The following is a 16,242-nucleotide window of genomic DNA, read 5'->3' on the forward strand; positions in this document are numbered from 1 at the left end:
GCTGTGTGACCTTTCATTGTCATATCTCAAGTTTAAATTCACATTTTTTGATAGCCCCATTGGATGTCTATTGGGAAGGAGATGGGGGTTAAAAGTCTAAAGAATTTGAATGGTAAGAGCTAAAGGAAGGAAGTCCACAGAATGTAAGGATGTGTTTAAAACATTCATTGCTACTAATCCATGAAAAAGGTTATGAGAGTGCTGAGAGAGAAAACACTTACCTTTATATTCTCTATTCTGAATTTTATTGTTTCTGAATCTATTTTGCTCTTATGGTCATTGTCTGGGAGGGAAAAAAATGATGGTCCTAGTGCTGGTCATATTAAAAATTTTTTAGCATTTTATATTAGATTATATCTTTGTCTTTGTTCAAACTTTTGTAGATTTTCATTTTAATCTTACTTAGAAAAAAAAGAGTTCACTGACAGAAAAAAAAATTGATTGTTTGATTTGTGTCTCTAGTTTGAAGGCTGTACTAAAGCTTACAGTCGTCTAGAAAATCTCAAAACTCATCTTCGGTCCCATACGGGAGAAAAACCTTACATGTGTGAGTTCCCAGGATGCACTAAAGCTTTTAGTAATGCTTCAGACAGAGCCAAGCATCAAAACAGAACACATTCAAATGCTGTAAGTATGTCTGTTTAGATTGCTGACTTTTTGTTGGTTTACATTTATTTGCATGACCACTTATCACACACCCAATATATGACATGGACCTATGGTTTACTGGCCCATAGATGGCCAATTACTTGACAACTGTACAGCATTAATGTCTGATCCCCAAGTCTTTTTTTTTATTACAATTAAGTAATTTTTTAAAAACTTTAATTTTGTTGTTATAGCTGCAATCATGGCATATGTTAAAAAAGTATGTCACATAAAGTGAATCAACATTCATGAACAGAATAAGATATTATATTACGACATTAAACTTTAGATCTGCATTTAATACAAATATGAACCTTAGTTTAAATCTGCATCTATTGGAAATATGAATCCTTACAGTTGATGTAGTTAACTTTACATCTCCTTCCAGAAACCATATGTATGTAAAGCAGCAGGATGCACTAAAAGGTACACAGATCCAAGCTCTCTCAGGAAGCATGTGAAAACAGTTCATGGTGCTGACTTCTATGCTAACAAGAAGCACAAAGGTGATGGAATGTGCCATGTCAAGAAAGAAGATCCTGACGGGGTAAAGAATTCATTCACTTTTGGTTTCCTATCTGCTTTATGTTTGTAATATAATAAGGTTTTGTGTACACCATTTAAATTACATGTTCAGACTAGGAAACAGAAATGAAAAAGAGACCCAAAGAATTACGTTCCCTGATGAATTCCATCTGTCTCAGATTAGTTCTTTTGATGTTTCCTTCTGTTTTAGAGCAATGGATGTGTCTAGTCCAGGGTGCAGATCTGGATGTCATGTAGAACTCATAAATTATGGTCTCTCTCTGCACTCTGCATATGAGTTGAAAATAAAATACCTCAGTGTTCTAGATTTTTGGTTAGGGATTTATTAAATAAATCATCTTACTTGATTAATTGGTTCTACCTGCAAGACTTGTCTCTTCAGTCTCACAATATATATATATATATAATCTGACTGGTTTAAATGGTAGTTAAATTTATTTATAACATACCCAAATATTTTATATAAACCATTTCTTTAGGATCATGATGCTTGTGATGCCAGTCGCCGTGGTGAAGATAGTCTTGGCATGATTGGTTCTGTTGGTCATAGCTCTGGTGATGGTCGTCAGTCTCAGGTATGTATTGCTGTTCACAAAAACTACATTTCTTTATTTTTCGTTAAAAGAATTTTGTTGTAAGACAGAATAGAACCAGTTGGTCAAAGTGATAAAAAAAAATCATATTTTGGACTTACTTTCTCATTTGACAGGACAATATTGGATCAGCACCTTCCTCCCATTCACAACCCTCCCCTGACAGCAGCCCAGAGGTCAATGTAACCTGTGGCCTCGGCCCTGGCCATGACATTGAGGACAGGGTTGGCATCTGCAATTCAATAGGTTTAGGCATTGAAGAAGAGGAAGTGGACATCCCAGAGTCTAATGAAGCTGAAGTGAGTATCTTATCTTATAAATTTCAGACATTACTTTTTAAAGAGAAGATGATTACATTGCACGTGTATAATCCATGCATCAATCTATTCATACATATTAATCAGTGTCTTAAAATCTGCCAAGCCATTTGTTTTCCTGGCTGATTCCCGCAACTCATTCCATTCTTTAATAGCACAAGAAAAGAAGGAGCACTTATACACATTTTTCCTAGCATATGGAATAAGAAATGTGCTTTTATCTTTGTGTCTTTCAGAGTATTTTATTGGGTTTTTTTATATTTAATTTATGGTTCTATGTTTTACTTGTTATTGCTTCTTTACTTTTTAGTCTTCTATCCTGAAGAGTCTCTAAATTTAGTGCTTTTACCAGAGGTGTTACTCTTAATCAAATGTAATATTCATTTTGTTATAAATCTCAAGGTTCTATGTTGTGTTTGTTCCCAAACATAGGATGCATAAACTCTTTACTGCACCATGTCATTATTCAGCGAAACTTTTTTTATTCTATATTTATTTATCTATGCCCCATATATTAGACTTTTTATTTTAAAAATTTAAATTTCTTCAAACTTATTTGAAGTTGCATATTTTCCACTTTGATTTTTGTTTATAATTTAATAAGAAATATATTAAACAGTAGCGTAATTTATGAATACAATATTACTGTAGCACTTTAGTAATGTTGTTATATATAATGAACAAGTCTGGTGATTACATATGCCCAACCTGTGACTGCAGCTGAGTATCAAGGATTGGCCTCTTTAGCCACACAAGAAGTTGCAAAGGGAAAAGATTGTCTTTAGAGACGTAAAATGCCACAGATGTATAATGAATACAATATTACCAACTAGTTGAGAACTATATATATATTAGGCCTGTGTTACTTTTTAAGCTCCACTACTATTTTTAGTATGTTCTAAAAACAAATGTGAGGATTGTTAAAAAAATTGTAAAAAAAAATGTTTTCAGGTATCAGGTTCTAGTTCTCTACTGACCCGAAGAAATCAAATGAATGCAGGTCAAGTGATGCAGAATCGCCTTAAAGGTCGAATCAGGTCAAAGACTGGATGTATATCCCCATTGCCACATTTACCAGGTAAAATATTTTTGTAACATTCCCACCTTCCAGTAATGCTCAACACTATTTCAATTACAGGTTTTTTAAATTTTCTATTTTTCCTTTAAAGTTCTACTTATCTTTCTGCTGTAATCTGAAGAGGGTGAGGAAGGAGCTAAAGATTTATGGAAACTGCTCCTTTGAATAAGATGTTCTTTATTGGCCCAAAAATTACTAAAAATTGTGTGTGGTCTTTTTGTTTACATATTTTATGGTGTACTAACTACATATGAATTACCAGAAAAACATTTATTCCTTTTTTAAATATCTAAGAATGCATATTTATACACTTTTTTAAACTAATATTTATTAAGATTGTTTATCCAACTCTTGTCTACTTGTAGAGTATCATCCAATGTTCATGCTTGCCACATTCAGGACCTTGTGCTAATTAACTTTGCTATCTTGTTAATTGATGAAATAATGGGTCTGAGTGATCACAGGCAATCATGCTTTAATTAAATAAACATTTTGTATGGATGGAGAAGATTGTGGTTGAGATTTTGCAGTTCATAGTTTCTGATATCAACACATTCAATATTCATATGACATTTTGTTAAGTCAAAGGTTTGCTAAGTTTCTTAAAATAACAATTACTACTTTATAGGTCACTGGTGACATTCATTTGTCAAAAAATGAAAATGTTGTTTATCTAATTTCACAGTATCAAAACCTGCACTTTTTGTTTGTATTAATTATGAAACAGCAAACCAGAGAGTTAGTGAAAACACAAATTAACTTTGTTATCTTATTAATTAATGAAACATTGTATAATTTTCAACAGTGTGCCCTCAAATCAATGGAGGTGGTATGACACAAATATCCATCACAGAGTTAACACAGAAGGGTCCACAGCCTAAAAACAGCCCACAACACAAAAGAATTACAGATATTGTAGTGGGTGAACAGCAGGCCACATGTAAGCCCATTTTAAATAAAAGCCATTACTGTTTTTGCACATAAGTTTGAAAATGTGGTTCTTTCATTTTATCTTTCCTGTGCAAAGTTTTGTTAAGCTAGTATTTTATCTATCTAGGGCGAGACAATGGCAGCACTCTACTTCCTGGCAGCAGACGTGAGAGCAACAGTAGTACACTGAGTTCCTATATGAGCAGTATGAGGTCAATGGGCAGCACTTTCTCATCCAGAAGGTAGTAATAACTGCATGCATATTTTACATTTTGAAGGATTTTCGTTGGAGACATAAAAAAAATTTTCTTCTGTTAATTGACAATTATTTCAATTTAATGAATGTTGAAACTAAAAGTGAAAAAATAAATTAATAAAATCATCCCCCATGAGATCACTTCAGTAGTTTACAGTAAATGTAATACTTTTTTTATTATTTGGCGGTACGTAATTTGAGTTTTTTGCTTTGCTTAGTTTTGTAACCAGGAAAAAAGAGTTGAAGCAATTTATTCTAAGATAATTAATTATGTATGTCTTCATCTTATCATAAATATTTGACTTTATTAAAGGTAAATAAACCATTATTTCCATCCGCAGATCCAGTGGGGCATCACAGTTTTCATCTCGAAGATCAAGTGGAGTCTCAGCTCGGCTGAGTATTGCCAATTCTCCATATGAGTATGACATTACTGGCAATCTTCCTAATTCTGTTTCGAGACGATCAAGTGGGGAAAGCTCTTCCAACATAGGAAGTGTGTCAGCACTGATGCAGAAAACAAACCTGGGCAGTCCAACCAGCCTAGGAGTGCCTCCTATTCCTGGTGCCATGCCCCCCAACCAAGGAAATCCAAATAATGGTGTTGCCAATGGCTTTGGATTTGGCAATAATTTAGGAAATAAATATTACAATGAACGTCTTGCAAGGTATTTAAACTTCTCTAATATATTGTTCATATAATTAATCTAGATAGTTTGTTTGCAAATGCCTAACAACCAGAGCGGTATAAATAACCAATTTATTGTTACCATGTGATCAACCATACAGATTCATATATGAATATTCTATGTTGATGTTTACACCCTTCTTTGCATCTGAACTTTATGAAATTTATCTCTATTTTTAGAAGAAAGCACTTCTGTACTTTATACATAAAGGGTTAACAGGGTTAATGTGTTGCCTGCTTGTATAGGAAATTTGAACGATGTTTCATCTATGAAATGTTTATTTACTCTTGCTGATTCTTTTTTTTTCTTTTCTATTACCAGGTATTTTAGTGCTAGGCGAGAAATAGATGGCATTCGCACCAGCACACCTAGCCACACCCCTCTACCTCATGAAATACCTGACAGAGAAATCCGAAGAGCTAGTGACCCAGTCAGGACTCAGGATCCAAGCTTCAATTCCCTAAAGAGCTTGCAGCGCTACCACAGCCTTAACACTATGAAACCTCTCCCTACCCCGAACAGCATGCGCAGTCTCCAGAGTGGCAACATTCAGAACAGCAAAGCTGGCAACAGCAGCAACATGGGTGGATCCAATAACACCTTCCACTCCTCTCGCAGCTCTATTGCTACGGAGTCTGGCATGAATGAAGATGGGGTAAGGATCAAACTGACTGAAGCTGAGCTGGAGGATAAGATGTTGGAGGACAGTGAGGATATGATCATACCTGATGATATGCGTCAGTTCTTGAATGAGCGCTGCAGGGAAGATGGCTCTGCAAGGACACCCAGAGACTTGAACCCTGACAATGCCCTGCAGGAAATCGATGAGCTTGATTTGAACTTTGACCCCTGTGACCTAGACCCAGAGGATCAGGCAATATTTTCAGTACCGTGTCCGCCAAATGCTGTGAACACTCCAGGATTCCAAACGCAAAATGGCCGGGGTGTGCATTTGTTGGCAGGCAATTTACAACTTCAAACAGGGTTTGCTGACCTACACCAGGAACCTGCTTCTGGCATCTATGATCAATTTAATTCAAGTCCAAGTGCCAGACCAAACTATGATTCACATCTGAGCCCCAGTGAGGCTTGGTCACTACAGCCACCATCAGATGGATGCATGTCAAGTAGCAATCAGCCAAATCTTCAGAGATCTCCTGGATATCCTGTTAGTCCTTCTGTCAGTGGAAGCACTCCACAGCAGCAAAGTGACCAAAAACATTCTCAACAAATCAATTGCAATCCACAGCAGCAGCAAGGCAGGATGATTCCAAATGGCTCATCCTCTAATCAAAGTCAAAGGGTGACCACTGAGCCTACCAATTGCAGCAGCTGCACACCAAACTCTGGCTGCTCTCATGGTATAGTGGGTAAAAGCTGTGTGGGTCATGGCCCTGTGACTGGGTGTAACATGGGGCAGCACAATACATCTTGCATAACATCACAAGTGCCTAATGCTTCCTTGGGTGCTATCAGGACCTGGGAAGTAGATGCAGGTGGAGGTGCCTACCTATCTCAACATAACCTCATGCAGCACCAGTTACAGCATCAGTACAACAGACACCAGCAAGTGGTATACAGCCAACAGTCCCCACAGATCCCCCACATGCCAGCTGATATGCCCCACCCACCATCTCAAATGTCCCATCCTCCATCTCACATGCCCCATCCACCATCTCAAATGCCCCATCTTCCATCCCAGTTGCCCCATCCACCTTCCCAGATGCCCCATCCCCCTTCTCAAGTCCATAATTTTCATCAGTATCCCAATCAAAACATGATACATCCACCATTGGGAGGCTACAGTCCTCTTCCTCCACCAGGTGAGAAGCCAGCTAACCAAAGGTCCAAACGAGCTAGTCCACAGGTGCAGGTGCCTCACATTAGCCAGTCTCAAATTCCTGCCAATGCCAAAGCAGCAAACCGTGGTTTACCTATCCCAAAGCCTCCTCCATCCTCCCAGCACACTGTTATGCCAAACCGCAATCAGATGGTCAACTCTTTCTCCCAGAATAGCTCTTCTGTCATGCCAGAGCGCTACCCGGATAAGATGTATCCGAACCAGAACATGGTGCCTTACCCTCCCAGTCATCCACACCAGTGTCCCTATCCCACTTCACCATATCCGCCATCCACCCCCAACCATAACATGTCCGTCCCAGCCATGCACACGAACCACATGAATCCTTATCCAGTAAATCCAATGACTGGCCACATGTCTCAGAACCCTCTTCACCCAAGTCAGATGCAGCAATCCATGCTGCCAACTCACAACCAGTGTTCTAATCAAATTCTTCCACCGTATGCAAGAAATAATCCCTACAATCCCACAGAGATGTCCCCTGGCTGCAACCAAGTCACTAGTTCCACAGATCGCAAAGATGCTTCACATCCCATTGAGGATTTCATGGATAACTTAACATCGATCTCTACTGAAAACCTTATGGATAATATCCACTCAATATCTCAGGAGAATATTGCATATAGCCCAACACCCGTGTCAATGCGTTCAATATCACAGAACTCAGGGCGTTACAATGCTTTAATGAATACATCAAACATGGTGGTTAATGATATGAGTTCTGTGCTAACTCAACTAGCTGAAGAAAATAAATTTCTAAATATGAGGCCTTAGCACATCTAAATGTGATCAGTCAGTGTACAAATTTATATAAATTCAGTCTTTAGATCATAGTTATCCAACTATTTTTCTGATATTCTTTCCATGTTACCAACCAATTCAAAATTAATTTGTGCACACTCATGCTTCATAATCCATGAGATTGTTTTTTGGATGAATCATTCTAACCTTGGAATAGTGTATTAGAAAAACTGTATATTTGTATGACTCCTTTCCCTTGAATTGTGAATCATCTCTCTTGAAATGTATATATGCCCTTGGAATCATTAAATTCTAACATTGGATTTTCTGTATCAGATGTTTTTGGATAATTTTCTATCATCATTCTACACATATCCTGAGCGAATAGCAATGGTAAAGTTTCTGTAGTTTTTAGGCTACCCAAGAGTACCTAATGTGGTATGTAATGCATTAATCTGAAATAAAATGGATTGTTGCTCTGCGCCTTGTGTAAACATATCAAGCAGTACCAGGAGTCATTGAAGGAGTTTGATGTGTTTTGTAAATACATACATGACTTTTAGTGCAACACCTTCCTTCTGATACTGGAGAACCACTGATATTAATATATAAAGAAGCTATGAAAAAAAATCCAAGTGGAAATACTAAGTAATAGTATTTACTACAATGAAAAAAATAAATAAATAAAAGTAAACATATGATTGGTTGCAAGGGAGACAAACCTGGTTTCTTGCCTTAATGTGTTCATATAAAAGATTTTTTAAAATCTCTTTGCAAACATATATTTTTGTACATGTTGAAATCTCAGTCATTTGCTGTTAGATATTTCTCTATGCAACATTTCTATTGTTATCTCTCCAATATAAATAATTCTTTATACGCAGTGTTCATTGGGAATGTGTTCAACAAGAATATTTTGATTTGAGTTTTAAAACAAAATACAAATGTTTGTATAGGCTTGTCCATGCTTCCCCATGTGTTGAGGAATCAATGTGATTAAACCATAGTTTTTGTGTTTTTGTTTTGTTGTAGAAATACATTTTTAAATCTATAAATGTTTCTTTATGGTTTTTGTATTAAATAGTCATTGAGAAGACCTAAAGATGCTTGAGAAATTTTAGTCTTTTTGAGAAAGCATAATGACAATGTATTTACTTATATAAAATGTTTTAAAAGATGCATAATAAACTTGTGAAAACAAATAGCATAATATATTTACAACACAGAAAATGTGAGATTTTGTTTTGTATACCCATCTTGTGAGACAAGTTTGCATTCAAACTTTTTTTTAAAGGCATTCATTTCTGTACATGGTTTATATTCTTATCTTTGTATACAGTGTTTGATATTTTTATTTCCTTTGCATTATGGTAACACTCATTGCCTCTTGTGAGAAGTACTGCTGATTATCTGATGATATTACCAAGAGAACATTTTGTTTTGAATGAAATATGTACTTAAAGATATTTACTAAAACTTTTGCTTTCTGGATACAAGGAAGGGGTGGATTGCTTGTTTTAAACTTGTGCCTTCCCATGAACCTTTCACAAATGTATTCTAATTTTAGTTTCCTCAATTCTTTGCAAACTAAATGATATTTTTTATTGCTCATTTTTCTGCCTTGTTGATTTTTTTTTCTATTACTTTATCTTAATGTTGTTTAGAGAAAAAAAAAAAAACTATTTTTGAAAAGAAACATTTTATATTTTGTTGAACTGTAATTGATATAAAGAAAGAGTATTTCATATCTTTGTTATTGAGGCTAGAACCCTCAGTAAGGTGCCATTTTGTTGGTGATGAAAAAAGAATTCTATACTTTGTTTATAATGCCTGTTGTCATGGTGATAAAGGAGCTAAGAATTTCAACCCTTTTTATTTTTGTGATGACTTACCTCCCTCTGTCAAACATTACATACTGTCCGTTGTAATCAGTTACCTTTATCAATAAATTCAGATACACTGTCAGAGCTGTTAAAGTAATTTATACTTTGTAAAACTTTTCAATAGGCTTTAAAAAAAAAAGTCCATTCTCACCTTTAATATTAGTAGTATATATTTTATTTTTATAGATTATTTTTGTATATTTTATTTTCCAATATGAGATTGAATGTAACAATACTTAGATATTGCTTTCTTGAAGTTTTGTTTCAGGAAGTTTATCGGGGTAAAAATTGTATATTATACTCAAAAAATTACATTTCTTTCCTGTTCTTATTTTATCTATAGAAACTAATCTTATACAGACAAAAGATTTTATATTTGCGGCACATGTATCTTTTTTTCAATTTCATTAAGAGAGCACAGATCAAAGTGACTACATAAAAATTATTAGGTGGACAATTAGTCTAGCTAATATAAAATGTACATTATATTTCTTGGACATTCTTTTAATTGCAGTCAATTGTTAAACAAACTTTAATCCTAAATATGCATAATTATATAATGAGAACATAATTAAGGATGCTTAGCCTGTTAAGACTATCTAGAAATAATATATATATATATATATGGCTCCTTCTGTCTCAAAAGACATGGATGTGGCCAAATGAGTTACTTTTATCAGTTTCTCCTTGAATCGAGGCAGGATCTGTTGTGACTAAACAATCTGATTCTGGAGCTGCAAACTTTGCCACAGTTCATGCATGTGAATACATCTTTTTTAGGACCATTGGATAGGGCAGCTTTCTTCCTCTTTCTCTTGTCTAATGCTATCTCAGTCCTTTACTTTAGCTTGTGCTTGTAACTACACCACCTTAATGTTAACAATGTAGGCAAACAATTATTTAATTACTTTAATTACTGTTTATTGCAGAATTATTTTTTTTATTTTTTTTTTAATTTAAATATTCAATTGGTTTCTGAAATGCAAATATAATTTGATTCAACTGAATTGAGAGTAAAACCTACTACCTCCTGTATTTATTACTAATTAGAAAATAAAGGTTAGCTTTGGTTTAGGGTCAATACAGTTTGAGAACAAATGAAACTTTGAAAACTTGTAGTTAAAGGAAAGTTCTGTTTTCAAATCATAAAAGTTAACCACATTTCAACATTTATCTCTTGTACTGATAATTCCATACAAAAATGGTGATAAAAATATTTCATTAGTTAAATTTAAATATTATATATAATTTCATTTTCATTTTTCTTATAAGACAGAAAATTTTTATTGAAGAAACATAAAGGGCAAGGGGTGTGGTTGCTGAGTGGCTTGGCTTCCAAATGAGAGGTCCCAGGTTCAAATCTTGTTGAAGAGTGGGACTTTTAATTTCAGGATTTTAAGGACTTCACTGAGTCCGCCTAGCTCTAATGGGTACCTGACCATAGTTGGGTAAGGTAAAGGCAGTTGATTGTTGTGCTGGCCACATAACACCCTGCTTTTTAACTGTTGGTCAAAGAAACAGATGAACTATACATCATCTGCCCCATAAATCGTCTGGTCTGAAAGAGGTTACTTTACTTTTTACTTTACCATTAAGTGCAAACATAAATGCACAAACCTTAAGAACAAATAATTCAGTACATTGAAGGAGTTAGGTGACTCATTATTATTTTTTTTTAGATATTAGACTTTTTGTGAAAATTTAAAAAAGAAAAAAATGTGAGTGAATTTTTTTCTTTTTTATGAAAAGAATGTTTCAAGGAAATTTTTTTTAAATTTTTTACAATGTAAAAAATAATAGTTTTGTGTATAAAGGTCTACCAAGATAATTGGGTTGACAGCACAAATCTAAATGTTTTGAACATTTAAATATAGAATTATCTATCAGAGGGTTGGGGCATTGTTTGTAATATAAGAGAACTGTCATGAGTTATTTTTGGAAGATTTGTAGCCTTTAGATAGTTGATTTTTTTTTGCTGTATATAATAAGTGTGTTTAAATATATTGTTGAACACTTTGCAATAATTTTGTTTCTGTTGATTGTATATTGATGTACATTTCAGAAAAAGTCAAAAATTAAAATATGCATTAGGGTGTTTTCAAAAAATAGTTCAAATACATTTTTTGAGGATTTAGTTAGCTTTTTTTTTTTCAATTTTGAATGCAGGTCTATAAAAGTAAGCCTGGAATCATAGCATTGCTTTAAAAAATTCAGCCTATTATCTAAAACTAAATACATCTAATGATTGGGCTGTTGATTGTTGCGCAGATGCTAACAACACAAATATATTAATTATATTTTTGTTTAAGAAGTAGAACCATTAGAATAGTTAAACATTTTCAATTTTGTCAGTAGTCAAACTGTAAATATATACATATTTCTTATAAGACTATTTTGGGGGAGGGGTATTTGAAATTCTTTTTTTCAACTGATTTTTTTCTAGCATAAAATATATTTCTAAATGTGTTAGTATATGTCATTATGTGACAGTTAGTATGACTGTATGGTACAAATAATGGACCATAAATATTGTTTGAATACATATCTACACCATACAAATTTGCACTAAAGACAAAGTGACTCTTTCTTTCTTAAAATTCTCTGAAAACCAATTTTTTGATGCAGCAAAAAAATTTAATGATAATATGTTTACAAAGTTTCCTATTATGGATTCTGAAGCATTATTAATTGAAAAATGGTAGTTTCTAAGTAGATATTTTGATCTCACAATTCTATGAATGGATTAGTTGCTACCCATAGAGTGCCTTACATAAAGTATTTTTACCTAAAATGCCTTTGTATTCCTCTGTTTTCAGGAGAAAAAAAAGATTAGAGCAATTAGATTATAATCAAATCTTCTTCTTATTGAAAATATTTTCATATAAAATTAGTTGTTTTTTTTGTGTGTTATAAATTGGCTCTTGAGCATATTTTTTGACTGCTGAGCTGTTGTATAGTGTTGATATTGAAATTCATTTGCATGCATAGAATACTGTGTTCAGCATTTTACTGATTTCAAAACAAAATTGCTGCTTATTCTTTTGTTCATATTTTTATTTTGCATGTGAAATTGTTTATGATTTGTTTTCCCCAAACTATTTTTGTTTTCATATAAATCCATTTTGTTGTCAGTGTGAATCAATGCTCTTCATAGTGATATAAACATTTAGTTGTTTTCTATGTATTCTCTTTCTATTTTTTATTGTTATATCCAAATTTGCTTACTGTCAAACTGAGATGATCTACTTGTACCTTAATAAATTCATGCATAGACAAAACAACAAAAAATCAAATAAATATCTTATTCAAATGTTCAGAATTTGTTGTTTTCATTACTGTATGATCTTCACTGGATCAGTGTTTTAATTTAAATGTGAATGTGTATTTGTAATGCAGTGTCTCTGTATGTTCCTAGTGGCTAAATAAATTAAGACAAGAGTCCAATTCAGTGGATTGGGTCACAAAAGAATGCTTACTCTAATTCAGGGAAAGGAATCCAATGGACTTTCACTCAAAAGCGGGAAGATCTGGAATTGACAGATGACATAGCATAGCCTTATAATCCCACAGACTACATGATATGTAAGAAAAGGTCACAGTGAAGTAGTAAAAAAAAGTAGCCCTCAAAATAAGCCACCAAAAAACAAAAGTTTATTAAGATTTTGTCTCATAGCCCTTACAAAAACATTTTTAAAAACATGTTTTAGACACAGATTTAAGCAATAAAAATGATTGTAATGTAAAGAAAAATGATTGATCTACTTGATTATGTTATTAATTAAAAATCGATATCCTAAACCTAAAACTAAATTTTCTCTAGGGATACCTCCCCTTAAGTAAACAACAAACGAAATGAGGACATACAACTGGATTCTAAGGTAGGTAGTTTTATATACTTTGGGAGTGTAACCAGTGTATCAGGTGGAATTTAAATCTAGTGCGTCAAACATTTACACACCTAAAACCAACAAAGTGTGGATAATGACATATGTTTGTTGGGCTTACTTCCGCCCAACCGGGGGGGGGGGGTCTTTTTGGCTTCCCAATTGACCTAATCGTATCCTCTAGCGACCGTTTCCACCCGAGTGCGACGTTGACGCTGAGAAGCATTGCCGGGAATCATTGATACATAATATGTAAATGAATTTAAAAGTAGCATATATAGTAGGCTATATATAGGCCTATATATAATTATATGAATTATTTTGCACCGTCTCCATCTCAGTCTCTATTTTCATCAGCGTTCCTTTTTTTATAGCAGCTACACGTAAAAACGTGTATTATATAAGTTAATAAACACACAAACACATAAGGCTTGCTCGATAGGCTAACAGTAGCCTACGAAATATGCATAGTTAAGTTATAAAAGACGCTATGAGCAAGAAAGCATTATACCACGTGATATCCTACATTGGTGTGCAATACAAAATCCACAAAATGGGTAATACGTGTAGATTCAGACACACCATTAGGAATGAAAGAAAGATATTCGAAGAACGTGAAAATTAAGTTAGTAATTTAATGCCCCAAATCTGAACTACACGACATCGATACGATGAACAGGAAAAAGCAACAAAAATTGCAGGAAAGGAAAAAAAAGAGAGAGGGAAAAGACTAATCTAAATTAGCAGGAAAAGAAAATATCACATGAGAGAAAAAAAAATGTAGCATAAAAGAGAGGGGGGGGGGGAAGAGATTAAATGATCGAGAACATTATGTAGGTGCTACTCGAATCCTATAGAGGATTTTTACTGAGACCCGTTGGTATGACCACCGACCTATTCTGCCCATCTGTCCAGTCAATGGTGAATCCAGGGGAGGTGCGGTAGGGCGATAGCCTCTCTTATCCCCCTCCCCCATCTGGCGATAGGGATACGTTAGTGTTTAGAAAAAAAATCACCCTTACCCCATCCCTATTAAAAGGTGACCACACGTCTTTGGACTGTCTGTCACGCTTTTCATAAAATGTCCGGGCGGGACAGCCAATGTCTCGCTTTCATCAATAAGTCGATCAATGTCACGCTTTTATTTTAAAATCTTTCTTAATAATTTTACTTCAAAGTACCGTCTTGAGACGTTTCCTCCTTGATCTTTATTTCATGTTCGCTGCCTCGCAGACTCCTGTGTTCGGAGCATCAGTAGTGCTTTTACTTGCATCCTGCTGTCCTCTTTTCAGAAACTGACGTCAGCACGTTTTCTTTTGACTTCTGGAGTGTTGTCGTTCCGCATGTTTCTCGCTAATTCTATGAAAGGGTAAAAAATTTCGGCAACAAAAAGAACATAGAAGTTTATAGGAACCCACAAGCAGAGCCCCCGGTAATGAAGAAGGCAAGAAAAATCAACAACCGCAGTGGAATGCGATGCTAGAAATGTCGATCACCGTTTACTATTGCACATGCGGATTAAACCCAACATCTGGGTGCAGATCGTAGTTTTCAGTTTGGAGCTCCAAGTAAGGTACTTCTCCAACATTTAAATATTTGTTTGATAATTCATTCTCAGCCGCTAAAGGTAGGTTACTTTAGCCTATCACACGGTTTTCCATAATAACAGTTTTCAATCAATGGACTACACTTTAATATTGCTTAGAAATGTAGGACCCAAAATACACATGTGCAAGAACCAAATGTGAAGCGATCGTTACTAAAGGTTTGAAGAGTTTGGACCCTATAATATAAAATTAACAAAGTACAGAAGCGTGGTAGTGATACCCAGTTTTTCATAGTGCTCACAGATGCTTCGAGCCCACAATAAAATGAAATTGTTTCCCCTTATGATACCATATTCTTTGTGCCCTTCGTAAGCAAATTTGTCGATTTAGAATTTAGCACCATTTCGGGCTATGGAAAGAAAAAGTGGTTAGATCTGCCTTCGGTGGAGGACTATTTAAATTATATATCCTGCTTTGAAATCATATTTCTTTTCTCAAAATAAGTGTCCTAGTATGGTCCTACCATAATCAAAAACTTCATAGAAAACCCATGTGCTGAATTGTGGCTGCATTGTGTACAACATTGTGACAAATTTAAATTACATGCAGAAGTTCTGTTTATTGAGGGACAAAGTGTCTGCGCTGTGCTCTTGAAGTATCTTCCGACATTGACGAATTGGTACAGAAATGCTCGGAAAGAAGCATGAAATTTTGAAAAGGTTCCTCTTCAAAGAAGTATGCATGCGACTTAATTACTAGATTTACTTTGGATGGCGAGGGTTGGCTAGAAAAAGTGATGTAGCAGAGACAATAGTTAGCTTTTTACAAAAAATGTGCCGAGTGTGTCAGGGAGAGCAGCAGCTATTCAACAGGTTAACGCTTTTAGATGGATCGTACAGAAAGACGGTCTATCTTGGGAAAAGTTTTAGAAAGCCTGCAATTGTTTAAATTATTGTGTATGTACATTGTGGAGTATTGTAATAAAGTCTAAGTTGTTGAAAACAATATTTCTTGAAAAAATCTAAGTCTGTTCTTTTTACGTCTCATGATTGACATGTGCCCCTCTTTCACTCCCCAAATATCTGGTCACCTTAATACCTTCCCACTAAAACGTTCTTTCTCCGCCCTTTTATCCGGTGATTATTTTACAGTAATTTTCGTAAACAGGCAAAAACAATTTGAAATATTTATTTGAAAAGCAGGAAGACTCAAATGCTCCAGAATTATGTCATCTTAAAATATTGTAAAACTGAATAGTTGGAAATAACA

General features: G+C 34.6%; 1 protein-coding gene across 1 annotated transcript in view; it reads left to right on the top strand.

The window, feature by feature from the left end:
• The window catches only part of LOC106054831 (zinc finger protein GLI4-like), a 136,868-nt gene extending 124,007 nt beyond the window's left edge, over positions 1 to 12,861 (top strand). The window contains exons 12-20 of the mRNA XM_056004516.1: positions 463 to 627; positions 1,037 to 1,195; positions 1,674 to 1,769; positions 1,904 to 2,086; positions 3,056 to 3,182; positions 3,988 to 4,122; positions 4,240 to 4,354; positions 4,710 to 5,036; positions 5,379 to 12,861. Of these exons, the coding sequence (XP_055860491.1) occupies positions 463 to 627; positions 1,037 to 1,195; positions 1,674 to 1,769; positions 1,904 to 2,086; positions 3,056 to 3,182; positions 3,988 to 4,122; positions 4,240 to 4,354; positions 4,710 to 5,036; positions 5,379 to 7,692 (3,621 nt within the window). The 3' untranslated portion in view covers positions 7,693 to 12,861. The remainder of the gene's footprint in view (positions 1 to 462; positions 628 to 1,036; positions 1,196 to 1,673; positions 1,770 to 1,903; positions 2,087 to 3,055; positions 3,183 to 3,987; positions 4,123 to 4,239; positions 4,355 to 4,709; positions 5,037 to 5,378) is intronic.
• Positions 12,862 to 16,242: the final 3,381 nt, after the last annotated feature.

This window comes from Biomphalaria glabrata, chromosome 11, assembly GCF_947242115.1.
Source record: "Biomphalaria glabrata chromosome 11, xgBioGlab47.1, whole genome shotgun sequence".
In the NCBI taxonomy this organism is placed as follows: Eukaryota; Metazoa; Mollusca; class Gastropoda; family Planorbidae; genus Biomphalaria; species Biomphalaria glabrata.